This window comes from Metarhizium robertsii (assembly GCF_000187425.2).
Source record: "Metarhizium robertsii ARSEF 23 chromosome Unknown MAA_Scf_1, whole genome shotgun sequence".
Classification (NCBI taxonomy): domain Eukaryota; kingdom Fungi; phylum Ascomycota; class Sordariomycetes; order Hypocreales; family Clavicipitaceae; genus Metarhizium; species Metarhizium robertsii.
This window is the reverse complement of record NW_011942149.1, coordinates 3,152,989-3,167,588: the sequence shown is the minus strand read 5'-3', so window position 1 is coordinate 3,167,588 and position 14,600 is coordinate 3,152,989. Positions and strand designations below refer to the sequence as shown.

The 14,600-nt window shown below is 47.1% G+C and overlaps 4 protein-coding genes across 4 annotated transcripts; 2 read left to right on the top strand and 2 right to left on the bottom strand.

Annotated features, from left to right (window-relative positions):
- Window positions 1–214: 214 nt before the first annotated feature.
- MAA_04460 (NAD(P)-binding domain protein) lies at window positions 215–1,815 on the top strand (the record flags this gene model as incomplete). Its single annotated transcript, XM_007822556.1, has 9 exons — window positions 215–342; window positions 400–413; window positions 466–528; window positions 593–687; window positions 753–844; window positions 898–1,039; window positions 1,106–1,264; window positions 1,325–1,660; window positions 1,717–1,815. 9 exons carry the CDS (start codon window positions 215–217, stop codon window positions 1,813–1,815), a joined length of 1,128 nt encoding a protein of 375 aa, XP_007820747.1.
- A 2,375-nt stretch (window positions 1,816–4,190) lies between these two features.
- Window positions 4,191–6,053, bottom strand: MAA_04462 (ubiquitin carboxyl-terminal hydrolase; the record flags this gene model as incomplete). Its single annotated transcript, XM_007822558.2, has 6 exons — window positions 4,191–4,292; window positions 4,363–4,596; window positions 4,653–5,431; window positions 5,501–5,611; window positions 5,668–5,904; window positions 5,969–6,053. 6 exons carry the CDS (start codon window positions 6,051–6,053, stop codon window positions 4,191–4,193), a joined length of 1,548 nt encoding a protein of 515 aa, XP_007820749.2.
- Window positions 6,054–6,915: 862 nt separating this feature from the next.
- MAA_04463 (SWI/SNF family of DNA-dependent ATPase) lies at window positions 6,916–9,400 on the top strand (the record flags this gene model as incomplete). Its single annotated transcript, XM_007822559.1, has 2 exons — window positions 6,916–6,926; window positions 6,988–9,400. 2 exons carry the CDS (start codon window positions 6,916–6,918, stop codon window positions 9,398–9,400), a joined length of 2,424 nt encoding a protein of 807 aa, XP_007820750.1.
- Window positions 9,401–10,770: 1,370 nt separating this feature from the next.
- MAA_04464 (uncharacterized protein) lies at window positions 10,771–12,812 on the bottom strand (the record flags this gene model as incomplete). The annotated part of the gene is made up of 5 exons (XM_007822560.2): window positions 10,771–10,977; window positions 11,025–11,408; window positions 11,537–11,845; window positions 11,918–12,555; window positions 12,695–12,812. 5 exons carry the CDS (start codon window positions 12,810–12,812, stop codon window positions 10,771–10,773), a joined length of 1,656 nt encoding a protein of 551 aa, XP_007820751.2.
- Between the last annotated feature and the right edge of the window lie 1,788 nt (window positions 12,813–14,600).

Sequence of the window (14,600 nt, the reverse complement as noted above, 5' to 3'; positions counted from 1 at the left end):
GCAGAGCTACTGGGAAGAGCTGGGTGGGGCATAGGCTCCCAGCCAGGGAGTTAACCATATTTAGAGTACCCGTGACCGTACACGTGAGCGGTTCTCTGCCCAAGTATCGATTCAACAACCGAGCAGCAATCGCGCCGCATAGCTTGTTGTGTCCAGGTTCAAGGTCGACAAGGAGAGTAACTACTTCTCTCACATCTAGCCTAGAACTGCAAAGATGTCCTATCCCTTGTACGCCGCACGGTCAGCCCGTCAAGCTACTCATAATGCAATCTGCCGACGTTTCGCCTCCGATATTTCGGTCACAAGAACCGGCAAACCCATTCTCCGAGTAGAAGGTGGACGGTTAGTATTGCCACTAGTCTAAATAAATGCATTCCGCTGACTTATTTTCTGCTCTAGATCGTCCCTAGGAGGTATCTATATGCCTGCTACTCTACTTGAATGCAATGCTCACGGCTCGTACAGGTCACACTGCAACAGTTTTTGGCGCAACTGGGCAATTGGGTCGGTATATTGTGAATCGATTGGGTGAGTTTTATGGCGTTTATGACTTCAATTGCTGGGTAGTGAGATGTAATCTAACTTGGTGAAGCTCGCCAGGGTTGTACAGTTGTCGTCCCATTCCGCGAAGAAATGACGAAACGCCATTTGAAGGTTACAGGTGATCTTGGTCGCGTCGTCTTTGTCGTATGTTGAGTTCGCTTCCTTTTCCAGAGTCAAGGAACCTCTCGCCCTAATTAATCTTAAAATAGGAATATGATTTACGGAACACACCGTCGATCGAAGCAAGCGTCCGACATTCCGATGTTGTCTATAACTTGATTGGCCGAGACTATCCTACCAAGTTTGTGCAAACCATTAGCCGCATAACATACGCATAGCTAAGCCCTGCTTCAGGAACTTTTCTCTCAATGACGTTCACGTGGAAGGCACCGAACGCATCGTTGAAGCAGTTGCAAAATACGATGTTGATAGATATATTCATGTCTCCTCTCACAGCGCCGACCTGCAATCTGCCTCCGAATTTTATTCCACTAAGGTCAGTCATTCCTCATTTTCTTTCTGGTCTTTCTGAGCTTAACCTCACACGCCCTATTTATCTCAGGCTCGAGGTGAACAAGTGGCCAGAAGTATTTTCCCGGAAGCCACTCTCGTTAGACCAGCACCAATGTTCGGTTTCGAAGACAACCTACTTCTTAAACTTGCCTCCGTTCTTAACCTTTTCACCGCCAACAATATGCAAGAAAAATTTTGGCCAGTCCACGTAAGTTCCACCCCCTTCCCTTGCAGACCTAATTGAATGATGATACTGATACTCTCGTAGTCAATCGACGTTGGCGCCGCATTGGAAAAAATGCTCTACGATGATTCCACAACCGGTCAAACATTCGAACTTTATGGACCCAGAGAGTATAGCATGAGACAGATTGCTACTATGGTGGATAAAGAAATCTATAAACAGAGACGGCATATCAATGTTCCCAAACGCATCCTCAAGCCAATTGCTGGGGTGTTGAACAAAGCACTTTGGTGGCACACAATGTCGGCAGATGAGGTTGAGCGCGAGTTTATGGACCAAGTTATCGACCCCACGGCCAAGACTTTTAAGGATCTTGGTATTGAACCTGGAGATATTGCAAACTTCACATATCACTACCTGGTTGGTCCTTCATGACGTGTGCAACGTTCTGCATTCGATAGCTAACATCACTCTAGCAAGGATTCAGAAGCCAGAACTACTACGACTTGCCCCCCGCAACAGAAAAGGAGAAACGAGAGGACAAGAAGTATATTCATGTGCTGGATGAGCTGTAGTTCAACATTGCAAGTCCGCAATCGGGAAACCTTGGAAAACATGCCAGAGACTTCTTTCGAGTCTCCGTTAAAATTTGAGGTTCTAGCAATACAATACCCATGGGAAAGACATGTATATAAGACAGCCCCAGCTGGGTCAGTGTATCGCATCTTGTTGTACAGTTTTCTTTCTTTCTTTCTTTCTTTTCATTTGTCGTTGTTAGAGCTTCCCCGTTTGCTGTATGGCCTTTGTGTGATTATCGAAAGCAATTATAGGCTTGCCAGGACACATTAGTCATGAAGACCGCAGTAATATTGTGGTGGTTCTTGTGGCGTTGGGAAAGCTTCGAAACCATGTCGGATCACAATCGCGTGCAAGATGTTATACACAAGGTGCCAAAGGCGATGTTTTGATACCCTTTGTTTTCATCCTCGCCGTCCTGCTGTGCGCTTTTCTTCATAGGCCCTCAAATTATTGGGCTCATACTCCAGAGCGTTAAGTCACTGGCAATGTCAACTGGTCCAAGTTATGCGCAACTATGGAGTGCCTGCCTACTACTAGTTCCAAGTGGCTACATACTTACCTAAGTATGTAGTAGGGTGTTACAGAGTTCTATTAGCTGATGTCTTGTGCCGTCTGGTGTACTCTGTACCACCCCCACAAAACGGTGGAGTTAAACCACATGCACCCACACTCTTATTTGCCCACACTCATGGTGCGAGGTCCTGATAAATCCAGATTAATATCTTTCACTGTCGGAGTACATGCGAATATATTGACTCCTACTTACAATCAGCATGGAAGATAACGATGAGCCAATGTGAGCATTTTATCACTCGAATGTTTGTCGTCACCAAAGTAACAAAATTTACTTGGCTCAGAACTCTCTCTGCCCATGCTCTTGCAGCCTTGGCCGAATTTAACGCCGAAAGAGATGCCCATCAGTCCAAATTCGAAGAATTGAAAGCTCAGGCTGAAGACGACGCACAGCTCTCTATGACGGCCTTCACGGAAGACTGGAATGAATCACAATTTTGGGTACGTTTCTGGCGGAAGTTCATTATTGCCACTCAAGTCGTACTTGGGAGCAAACTGGCCAAAATCAGTAATGTTTGTTGTATACATACGCCATGAGGCCATTGCTAACTCTTGGCTTGGGCCACAATGAGCTATAGTACTCCGAAGAAACAGCTGAAGTGTTAGCCAATGAACTACTGGAAGCATCTAACCCGAAGACACGCATTGGTGTTGTATCGGCACCAAGCGTATTTGTAGCACTTCGCAATATATTAGTGAGTATTCCGCTCTTGCTCTCGTCATGCCTCGTCAGGCAGATCTGGAGAAACAGAATAGCTTATCATCTCACCCAACTTGCCATGGCCTTGCCCTGGCTGTGGGTATTTATTCAAGTAGCGAAAACTCCCGGCGAGTGATCGTCCAAAGATCGTTCTCTTAGAGCATGATCCTCGTTTTGGGGTGTTTTCCGAATTTGTCTACTATGACTTCCAGCAACCTCTGAAGCTTCCCAGTAAGTCTCAAAAGTAATCATTTGAATGATTCAAAGTCAATCTAGCCCTTTGTGTGTATGTGTGTATATATGTGTGTGTGTGTGTGGTTCAAGATTCCGGTCTTCCCAGTTGAAACCGCATGTACACTTATTTCTGGATAACAAAGCTGATATGCCAGGTAGATGAGTTGAAGGGAAGCCTAGACTGTATCATATGTGACCCACCATTTCTCAGTGAAGATTGCCAGACAAAAGGTGTGTATGGAGCTGTTGGGTCCTTTGAATCTACGTTCCTTTCTTCACTTTAACATATCTCCTTCTTCTAATCGTACATACTACCTTTCACAGCTGCTCTTACTACCCGATGGCTTCTGAAGGCTTCCGAATCCAGCTCCCCAAAGCCAAGAGTCATCGTTTGTACCGGAGAACGAATGAAGGACCTAGTGACCCGAGTTTATCGACCCCTAGGCGTACTCGCCACGACTTATGAGCCGAGGCACGCCAGAGGCTTAAGCAATGAATTCTACTGTTATGCAAATTTCGAATGTTCGTCATGGGTTTGGAAGCCCTGAACTCTTTGACAAGCCACCTATCGATCAATAGCACCCAGGAGTTTCACTCTGCTTTCTGTATCTATCTATCTTTTCGAATCAAATCAGATGAAGGGTTAGGTGATATTGAAATGAGAAACGGTACTACTAGACATTATCGGATCTGGACATGTCTTATTGCACACGAAAGGCGTGCGAAGATCAATGGGGTATTATACCCCAAACCTCCAATACCCTGCCGCGGGGGGCATTATTCAAGGGATCTCGAGTTAGTTTACATAGGCGCTTTGCCCTTCGCGGTCTATAAAACCAAAATACACAATAATTTCCATATCCCTCAGGCTAAGGAACGGATGATATAAAACAGCAAATAAGCCTGAGCCCCCAAAACTTCAGAAATTGTAGCCAGCTCCACTTTATGATCATTGAATTTGAACCACTGTGCATAGCAAACTCATCAGCTTTAGACGCTTTCGAGTGGATTTACAGATTGAGAATGATGATCTTACCTGATCGCCGACACGACAGTACGATACATAATGGCCAGTCTCAATTTCTCCGACGTGCACTATAACACTCAAGAGATCATACATACATGATCTCTCCAGCTCCAGGCTTTCACGGTTGTCCCGGCTGCGAACTCTGTTCGTATAAGGCAGCATGTTCAGTTGCAACGGAAACTGAACCGTGTGGTCGATCTTGGATGCGGCTCGATCATGTCTGCCTTGCTTGTATTCAAACCGCTGAAAAGACGTATTAGCCATGAACTAAGCACTGAGTCCCGGAATGAAGTTGTAACCTTTAGCTGTACCGAAAGGACATTCGGTAGTCGTTTGATGCTTGTATATCTCTTCGCTTGTTGAGTGGATGAGCAGCTGTGACACCTATACTCGCATTTGTCAAATTTGACATATTCCTCATCTAGACAATCATTCAATGTCAAAACTGGTGCTTTTTGCCCAGTTTTCTTGGCCTTTCGCTGCATCAAAGTGTCCAGGCCCAAGCTGAGATCTAAAAAGGACTGTACTGTGTTTGTGGTGCCTTTGCAGTTCTGGCAAGTTGTTGTCGTCTGCATCTTACCATAAAATGTTTGATGGATGATACAGTTGCAGCTATGCTCGGAGCCAATCTCTGGCCTCTTTCCGTCACCATTGCGCTCATGAAGTTCCTCTGCCAGAAACTGGAAAAACTCATGAGCATCTTGCTCCCTCGTAGTGACAAGATTTTCAAATGCCTTTTTCTCTGATATCCAGAAGCCTGATAGTATGTTTGCGGCAGTGTACCCGTTGGTGTTCTCCAGAGCGTAAAAGTCTTGAAACATGTCATCCATAGCGCAGCTTAAGCAGTGTGAAACAGTACAGTCATTGCTCTGGTGCCCATCACTAAGATAAAAATTTCGCAAAAGTGGGTTATGCAGAAAGCTTTGAAGAACAACATTTTGATAGCAGGTGGCACCTGCATTATAAATGCCTCGTAGGCCATTGGCTCGACAAGACGCTGTTGTTGTGTTAGAACTAATATAGCGGGGATCGTCCTTAATAGAATCAGTAAAAAGTTCGTCGTGCTTTCTCTTTCGTCCTTTACAATATGCCAGGGTCAGTATCCAACGAAAGACCAGTGATCATGAGCTTGAATAGGAAGGCTGACCTGAGAATGAACCTGTCCCAATCTTGCGCACGCGAAGTTCTTCTAACGTTGGGTCCCACACGAGGTCATCACATATCTGGCAATACAGAGATCCGCTTCGAGAGTCCACATCTAATACCAAGTCAGTCAGCCAAGCAGTCGCCAGGATTCTTCGACTTCGAACTTACAGAACCTGTGAGATTTTTTTGTTCCATGTCTAAGACGGTCTTCTTCAGTGACAGTAGTTGGACACTGGAGGCAGAGATAGTTCGATGTCAATGATGTGATTGGTCGACCTTCCTGGTTCGTTGATGTTTGAGGGACAATCGGGGTAGAGTCGAAGATACCACGGAGGATCATTTTGTAATGTGCAATGGAGCTATTCATGACTTCTTGACCCTGGGACAATAGACGTTGTACATGTTCTATATTCCCGTTAGAGCATGTCACCCAATGATTGCATATTCAATCCATAGCGTATTTCCATACCACACCCAAACATTGGTATTCCAGGAACAGGTGACTTGACTTTGGCATTCTTCGGAGAGGCCGGTGTCGTAGGACGCGTAGACATCTTGAATACGGTGTATCAAGGAGTATTTTATAGCTGCTGGTCAAAAGGTAGGTTGCAACTTGCTCAGATGGTAGTCTCGCACTGGATTGTTCCGAATAGCCACTCGTGATCGTTGGCAAGCTGTCGTGTCAATGGTCCAGGTTCGCAGAAACGAGTTCTTCAACGAGAATCTCTGGGCTAGACTTGTTAGCTCAAGTGGGGAGTTTTTGGGTGGGAAAGTCATCTCACCTAGGAACAACATGAGCTCGTTGTTCGCTCGTTGTAGTGAATTTATGGTGGAGTTCCAAGCTTGACATCAAACAACGAGTGCACCGGCGGCCGACGTATTGAGGGGAAATAGAGACGGCCGCTTGGTTCGCCGAATAGTCTGAGTTCAACCTATAATCTCTTATATTCGAATATGCCTTTGCACTCTGAGGCTTCAAACCGAAGGGTGTGGCTTGCTGGGGGAATGGAATGTCATAGGAAGGTCGCTAATGGTGAACCGCTGGGAACGCTGACCTGCAATCGATAAAGATAGGCGGCCGATAAGTAGCCCACGCTGGACTGGGGGCAGCCAGTTATAGACGGAAAAAACTACATATGAAGCCGAAAAGTACGAGCACGAAGGCTGGGTAGCTTGGGATTCTTTAGCATCAATAGACCTGTTTTTCCGCACATGCCAATTTCATTTTACGTTGCATACTATCACCTAGAGTGACTCCGTGCAATGTGAGGAAGGCGGAGAATACTAAGGGATAAGGGCTCCGGTCACGTGCTGTCGTGACCAGGCAAACGCGTCGAACGCGGTCGTAGCCAGTTCCGCTCCGTCTCACTCTCATGATTTCCGCCCATGCCGTTTATTGAAGCATATAAACCAGAAATGGCGCCAACGTAAGCAATCTATCTCTCTGACATGCGTGAATCGAGGTTTTCAATTAACAAAGTCATTTAGAGCATCCACCCCTTCTGGCCAGAAAGACCAAAGCATTCCCACAACGCGTTACCATTCCACTTCGAGTGCTCTTGGCAAACTATACCAACCATTCAAATGTCCCGGCGTAGCTTGTCCAAGGACTTCTTCGTCGGACAGATCATCACGGAAACGGAGGAGGGTAGACTATTCTGGTACAGATGGTGATTCCTCGGAAGACAAGTCCTACACCAACAATGATCGTTTAGCTCTCGCAACACGGGATGTCAATAAATACCCCGTCTACAGAGCGAAAGAGAAGCACCTTGTTTTTCGCAAGGCATTTTCTGTGCCCCTCAAGGATAAGAGTACCGCTTCATACAACCCAAACAGACCGCCTCCCACTTTGGGCTTAAGGCAAGGCGCTGTGGTTTCCCCGAGGCCGTTGCATGATCCAAGTGGCGAGTTCGCGATCGTATTATATGACCCTACGGTTGATGGAAAACCCGACAACAGTCAGGAGTCCGAGAAGCTGAATACTACAGCAAATGACATTCAGAAGCCGCAATTGGACGCCCCACTAGTCCATAAAAGCTTAGCAGAAATTCTGGGCATCAGAAAGAAAGTGACCAAAGAACAGCCTCAGGTACCTGTTGTTTTAGATCCAAAGCTCGCAAAGATTCTTCGTCCACATCAAGTTGAAGGCGTCAAGTTCATGTATCGCTGTGTTACTGGAATGATTGAAGAGAAGGCAAACGGCTGCATTATGGCCGATGAAATGGGATTGGGGAAAACACTACAATGCATAACTCTTATGTGGACTTTACTTAAACAGTCGCCTGAAGCGGGAAAGCCGACAATTCAAAAGGCAATCGTTGTTTGTCCAGCAAGTTTGGTCAAAAATTGGGCGAATGAGCTGACCAAATGGCTTGGTGCTAATGCCATCACGCCGTTTGCTATCGACGGAAAAGCTTCAAAGGAAGAATTAACAAGACAACTCCGACAATGGGCCATTGCATCTGGTCGATCAGTTACCAGGCCAGTTATAATTGTGTCATACGAAACCCTCAGGCTCAATGTTGAGGAGTTGAAGCACACCAAAATTGGTTTGCTCTTTTGTGACGAGGGTCACCGACTCAAAAATAGCGACAGTAACACTTTCAATGCACTGAACAGCCTTGACGTTTCTCGAAGGGTTATTCTCACCGGAACGCCGATTCAGAATGATCTGACGGAGTACTTCTCCCTTACAAGCTTTGCTAATCCAGACTTGCTGGGATCACGTTTAGAATTCCGAAAACGATTTGAAATTCCAATTCTACGTGGGCGAGACGCGGATGCTTCCGAATCAGATCGCCAGCGTGGAGATGTGTGCACAGCAGAGCTTCTCGGAATAGTGAACAAATTCCTTATCCGCAGGACCAACGATATACTGTCAAAGTATTTACCCGTCAAGTACGAACACGTGGTGTTTTGCGGTGTCTCTCCATTTCAGGAAAGCCTGTACAATTACTTCATCACTAGTCCGGACATCCAAGCGTTGCTCCGAGGGAAAGGAAGTCAGCCACTGAAAGCCATCAATATCTTGAAGAAGCTATGCAATCACCCGGATTTGCTTAATCTGAGTGACGATCTGCCTGGGTCTGAATGCTGTTTCCCTCCAGAATACATACCGAAAGAGGCTCGTGGTCGAGACCGTGACGTAAGACCTGAGTACTCGGGGAAGATGATGGTGCTAGATCGAATGCTGGCTCGGATACGTCAAGATACCAACGACAAAATTGTGCTCATTAGTAACTATACATCAACATTAGATCTATTTGAGCGCCTATGCCGGTCTCGAGAGTATGGTTGTCTTCGACTAGATGGCACGATGAACGTGAACAAGCGCCAAAAACTTGTGGATCGCTTCAACGACCCGAATGGCGAAGAGTTTGTCTTCTTGCTCAGCAGCAAGGCGGGTGGATGCGGCATCAACCTAATTGGAGCAAACCGCTTGGTACTTTTTGATCCCGATTGGAACCCTGCCGCCGACCAGCAAGCATTAGCCCGAGTCTGGCGTGATGGCCAGAAGAAAGACTGCTTCGTTTATCGTTTCATTGCAACTGGTACGATAGAGGAGAAGATCTTTCAACGTCAATCGCACAAGCAAAGTTTGTCATCTTGTGTTGTTGACTCGGCGGAAGATGTTGAAAGGCATTTCTCCCTCGACAGTCTCCGAGAGCTATTCCAGTATCGCCCAAATACCACAAGCGACACGCATGACACGTTTAAATGCAAGAGATGCAAGCCAAATGGCAAGCAACACGTAAAGGCTCCAGCAACCCTGTACGGAGACACAAGCACCTGGAATCACTTTGTCAATACGTGTCTACAGTCCATTCAGGATCTGCTTTTGAGGCAGGAACATGGTCTGGGGCAAGTTTCAGCGGTTTTCCAGTATATATCACACTAGCCAGTCGACAGTAATTACTATAATACTAATGAACATTCATGATGGGACTGTATTGTGTCATAGATCGTCTGGACGGGACCCTGGGTGCCACAAACGTATTGACATGATATTATCGTAGTACGGGGCACGTGGCCCGACCCACAGACGCGAACTCTGCATTTTGAGCAATTTGAACTTTCTGTGGCCAGTCTCTTTGGGTGAGCTATCTTATGACTGGCAACTTCAAGGCATGTGCATCGCCATATATTAGCACATTCGGCATATCGGAGCAAGCCATCATCGCACTTGGTTCGGAGCATAGACAGCGAAAGGCGACCATCATACTGCAGCAGGCTTGCATCGTTTTCTTGAGTGTACTCACTTCCCTGACCACCTGATTCCTGAAGTGCGTCCGTATTATGCGGAGAGAATATCCAATACTACGCCACGTCAACCCAATCCAACCAAGAAGTTCGCTATCCAGTACGGGCAGTCCATGAAGATTCAAACACAATGGCAGGCCAGGAAGCACACCAGCAAAACATGTCGAATTTCTCGGCTTATTATCTACAACAGCTCACACAAGAATTATCAGACGACATTGACAAATTGAGAGCTGCAGACGACTTTAAGCCCGAATCTGTGTCTTTTTTGGTTCATGCCCTCCGACAGGGTGCTTCGCAGTTTCCGATTGAGGACCGGAGTGTTACGGTACCTGGAAATCATTCCCAACAAACCTCAAACAATTGACACGGCCCGTCGTTGATATTTATTCGCCTGCAACAACCACCAGGCACTGTGTCCCTATTTCTCATCGGCCCAACTGTTGGATCACTTAGCTGGATTGCTCTACCTGGCCATGAATCAACCTCACATGCCGCAGGATGGACGTTTTCGTGAGGGAAGCCGGTTTTATTGTTGTACATGCTATTTATTAGCCCAGCAGTTAACCATTCCGATCAAATCACGTCAGTGTGATATTGAATCAAGAAGCCGTCATGGGACAATGAATGACATATGTTGGCAGGAGACGTAATTCTGTCACGGGAATGCGGAGTACATCACTGAAAATACTGGCAGCATTGACGATAGATATTGACTCTCTCCATATTACAGTAAATGGTTTCTATCTGCACACCCAAAATCATACCGCGCTATTCATTAACAGGAAACCACCAGTAAGATGGCCTGCAACTCAGAATGGGTATCATAATAACATTCCACAAAGTCAGCGTCAATACAGCCCGTGACCCAGAATGAATACTCCAACACGGATCCAGGACCCATATAGTAATATATCCCAAATGTGTTCCAACGATGCCAAGAGATACTGACAACTCTACATATCCCTTGCGAGCAACAAGCTTATGGGGCGCAGATCTCCTGGTTGATTACCCACAAAGTGCTATTTTCTGCGTACCTTGCAGACCTGCGCGCTGCTCCCTATGTGTTGCCCAACCTTTAATGGCTAGTACGAAAATCTCCCAGGCCATTAACAATCCTACCAGTCCCATCGTAATTGTATACATGAACATGGCATCCAAATGATAGTGAATCATGCCATCGATAGTGTCCGAGCTCTGAACTCGGTTGGTCAGCTTTCCATGATTTGCAGTATTTTCGTTTATTAGCAGCATTCACTTACACTAGCCATGAAAATAATTCCGCCCGCGATGAGGCCAAAGGACGTCAATAGCTCCGTAGGTGGGCGAGACGGCAGGACAGACTTGGGCGGTCGGAGGAACAAAAGAAAGTAGGTCAATACCCTGGCGAACGAAGCCCCCAATAACAAATCGCCCCATTGTTTATGTACCATTGTCGATATCTCGGTTTCTTGGTGATGAGAGCTCATCATGATACCAAGTAGCAGAATGACAAGTGCCGGTATGGGGTTGAGGGAAAATTGGTATGTATCAGGGGATTTCCATTTCTTCATGGCTTCTTCGTCTGGTACATTTTCCGGGGCTGTATCTGCTGCGGTTGTATTCAGGAGACTCCTGATAGTAGACGACTCGATAAGCATACCGCACTATTACATCGTTAGTCACACAGCCTCGAGGGAAGTAAAGCACTTGCAGGAATCCGAAACCAGCAGCCGTGTGTGTTTGAGGCGGCACAATCGTTTGAGGCAAGTGGAAAGCTTCACACCAGACTTACCATTCCTCCTCCTAAGAAGAGCACGGTAATAGCCAAATGCTCCAGATCTTGGGAGCTCCATTCGCCACCCCAACTTCCCAAGTGCTCTAAAAAGATGTTTGTAGATCCGTAAAAGAAAATCAGGGCGCTCTCAACGAACTCTGCCGATGGACACCAAGGTTTCTCGTGAAAATTGATGGGTCTGAGATTCCACGCCCAACCCACGTCCGCGAAACTTCCCGACCAGCGGCCCAAAGAAAATAGACCAAGCCAAAAGAACACTCCTCCCTTGATCCAGTGTGCCAATCCACTGAATACCGCATTTCCTTCCTATGTTACGCACAGTGCATTAGATTGGAGCTTCTTCGAAGGCCAAGGTGGCAAACCCAGAGGTATACTTACGAAAAAGCGCCCAAAGGTTATGATGCCCGTAGTCAGCGCGATAAACCCAAATGGCAGAATTATCCGATCTGTAACTCTGTACACGAAATCAAGATATACCCATATACGTGATGAGATGGCACGTATTGTTTTTCTTGGTATTGAGTTCTGCGACAAGAATGGCATCTCGGCGGATTCAAGGGAATCCTCTTCAGCCTCACTGCCCTCGAAATCCTTTCGTTGGTCGTTTAATGACGTGTCTTCCCCGTCCAACGTCGAAACAGAATTGCTTCGAAGCGACTCTGTTCCAGGTTCCGTCCCTTGGCCACTATCGTTTGACAAGCGATTTTCTCTATCCTGGTACTGCATAAGTACCCGTTGCCAGTAATTCGTGTGAGAGACAGAACTGCGTCCACCTGAACTACGGCATCTTCGTCCCGCCATAGCACCTACTTGTCGCCCGACCAAGTGTATCAAGACCTGCGCAAACATGACGGCCGTAATAATCCAGCCAATTTTGTGATGGGCATTGTTTGGGTACAAATCTTGAGTCTGGGAGTTGTACATGACGCCCAACAAGACGCCAAAGGCATTAACGGCAAGAAAGGCAAACTGTACCGCTAGAGCTACCTGAGAATGCGCGATGGAGAGCATGACGGCTAAGTGATTGCACGAGAATTAGCACTGAGAATTTCAGGAGGCTCTGCAGGACGGGGAAACTCGTGTCTCGGCCTTCTGTCCCAGTCCCAGGCAACACAACTCCAGGGAGTGAAAGGGCGTTTTCAAACATGTACTTACCAACGGGCAAAACGAACACCCAGCCTATCACCATTAATGAGATGTGACCATAGATCAGACCCCGGCTATTGGAAGTTCCAAAGTATGTTGGAGGATAATCGGATCCATGCACTGCCATGGTATGATTCCCGCCGTGTTCGGGTTTCATTTCTACGTGGGCATGAACTATTCCGACAAGGAGAAGAACATTAGCCACAAGACGGCCTGTGGAGGCAAAATAAGAAGCAGCGGGTAGCGACATTTGGCGAGGTTATTCCGGGTGCAACACCGGCAACTAATTCGAGACGGTGGCTAAGGCGTCGTGTTTAGAGTTATGAGGAATATTTGAACCGTTTATTCGGCCGTAGCCGCCAAGGCTGGGGAAATTTTTGTGCCAAGCGTATCAGAGATTGAGAGCAGTAAAGAATTCCAGAGGACGGCAGTTCACAACATCAACACGAATCCCTACGAAAGAGCATGGCAGGAACGGTGACTGGCAGATTAGTTGGGTGGAAATGAAACGAAGTGGTCACTGGTTTGGGTAGCCTTGCGACTTATACGCCAGCAAAACAACGTCATTGACGGTAGGCTTCACTCCCGTGGGCGCCGAACCGAAGTTGGTTACAATAACGAAGCACTACGATCAATCACACATCGCTTAGCAAGCAGCAGGGGGGTTGGATCATTAGGATGAGAAGAAAAAAAAAAAGAAGCGCACCCGCTTCCTCCGAAGCTTCCGAGCTTGAATCCTGTCATAATGCAACTTGCGGTCAGCGGAGCTCTAGTGAGGTACTCAATGTATGTATTTATTGTATGCAGGAGACCAGGCATAGTAGGGTTTTAGGAAACTGCAGTGGGGACAGCCGGGCTTCCGGTGGCACGGCTCCTGCCAGCTATGACAACACCCGACAGCACCTGACAGCACCTGACCAAGTGAACGCATGTGCAGCCATGGATCTCCCCAGACTATACACTTGGAGTTTAACTCAGCCCAAATGCTCAAGGTTGTTCGGATGGGTGGGCGGGCGCTAGCTGCCTTACCAGTGTGTGTGTGTCGCCCATGATCAGGCAATCAGGGTCCAGATGTCGTTCTGTGAGCGGCACTTCAGGTGGCGCGTCAGCCAATCCCCTCATACACATGACCGAACATCATGTTGCTTTTACCATTTGCTTTGATAACGTGCATCCGCGCAACCCGGTGTCCATGGCTCTTTGCTCCGCAGTCTTCATCAAGTTGTCACTTCAGTGTCAACTACAGTGTGAAGGTACGGGATAGGCATCTCCAATCATTTTCACAGGCAGGTGCATGCACCTCGTGTGGTTGGGTGAGATTTGAGAACATACCTCCAAGTACCTAAGCAGGTAGCTTCCAACATTTGAAGTCACCGCGAGAGCCTTATGAACATGACGCGAATAGAGTCAAAACCTACCGAGACCTCATGCTTACGTCAAGTACAGTTCGTGGACGCGTTGACATTGCATTCTAGCTTTCAGCCACACACACCTTTAGTTCAGGGTATTCACCACCTGCCGCACCTGCCAGCCTCGGTGGCGCTTACAACCTTCAGACCACAAATGCTCTACCCGTTGGAGACTACTACAAGTGGCTCGTCCACTTAGTCGCTGACGGGTCGTACTTTGGTGGACGGCATCTGACATCGGAACATTGAACCTCCATCAGACATGGTCCCTCAGCAGGTGACTGATGGCCCCAGTACTAGCCAGTGTCAAGAAGTAGACCCCAAGTCCCGACCATTCCGCCACACGTCAACACACGTCATATTTCAAATGTCTCTACCCTACTCTAGGTACTTGAAGGTAGGTAGTAGGCGGCTAATTCTACATACCTTCTGACGTCATCCAACTAGGTATTTATACTTAAATCTAGTGCTTGTTTTGCTATTCTGTCCTCTTTTTGTTAGGGGGG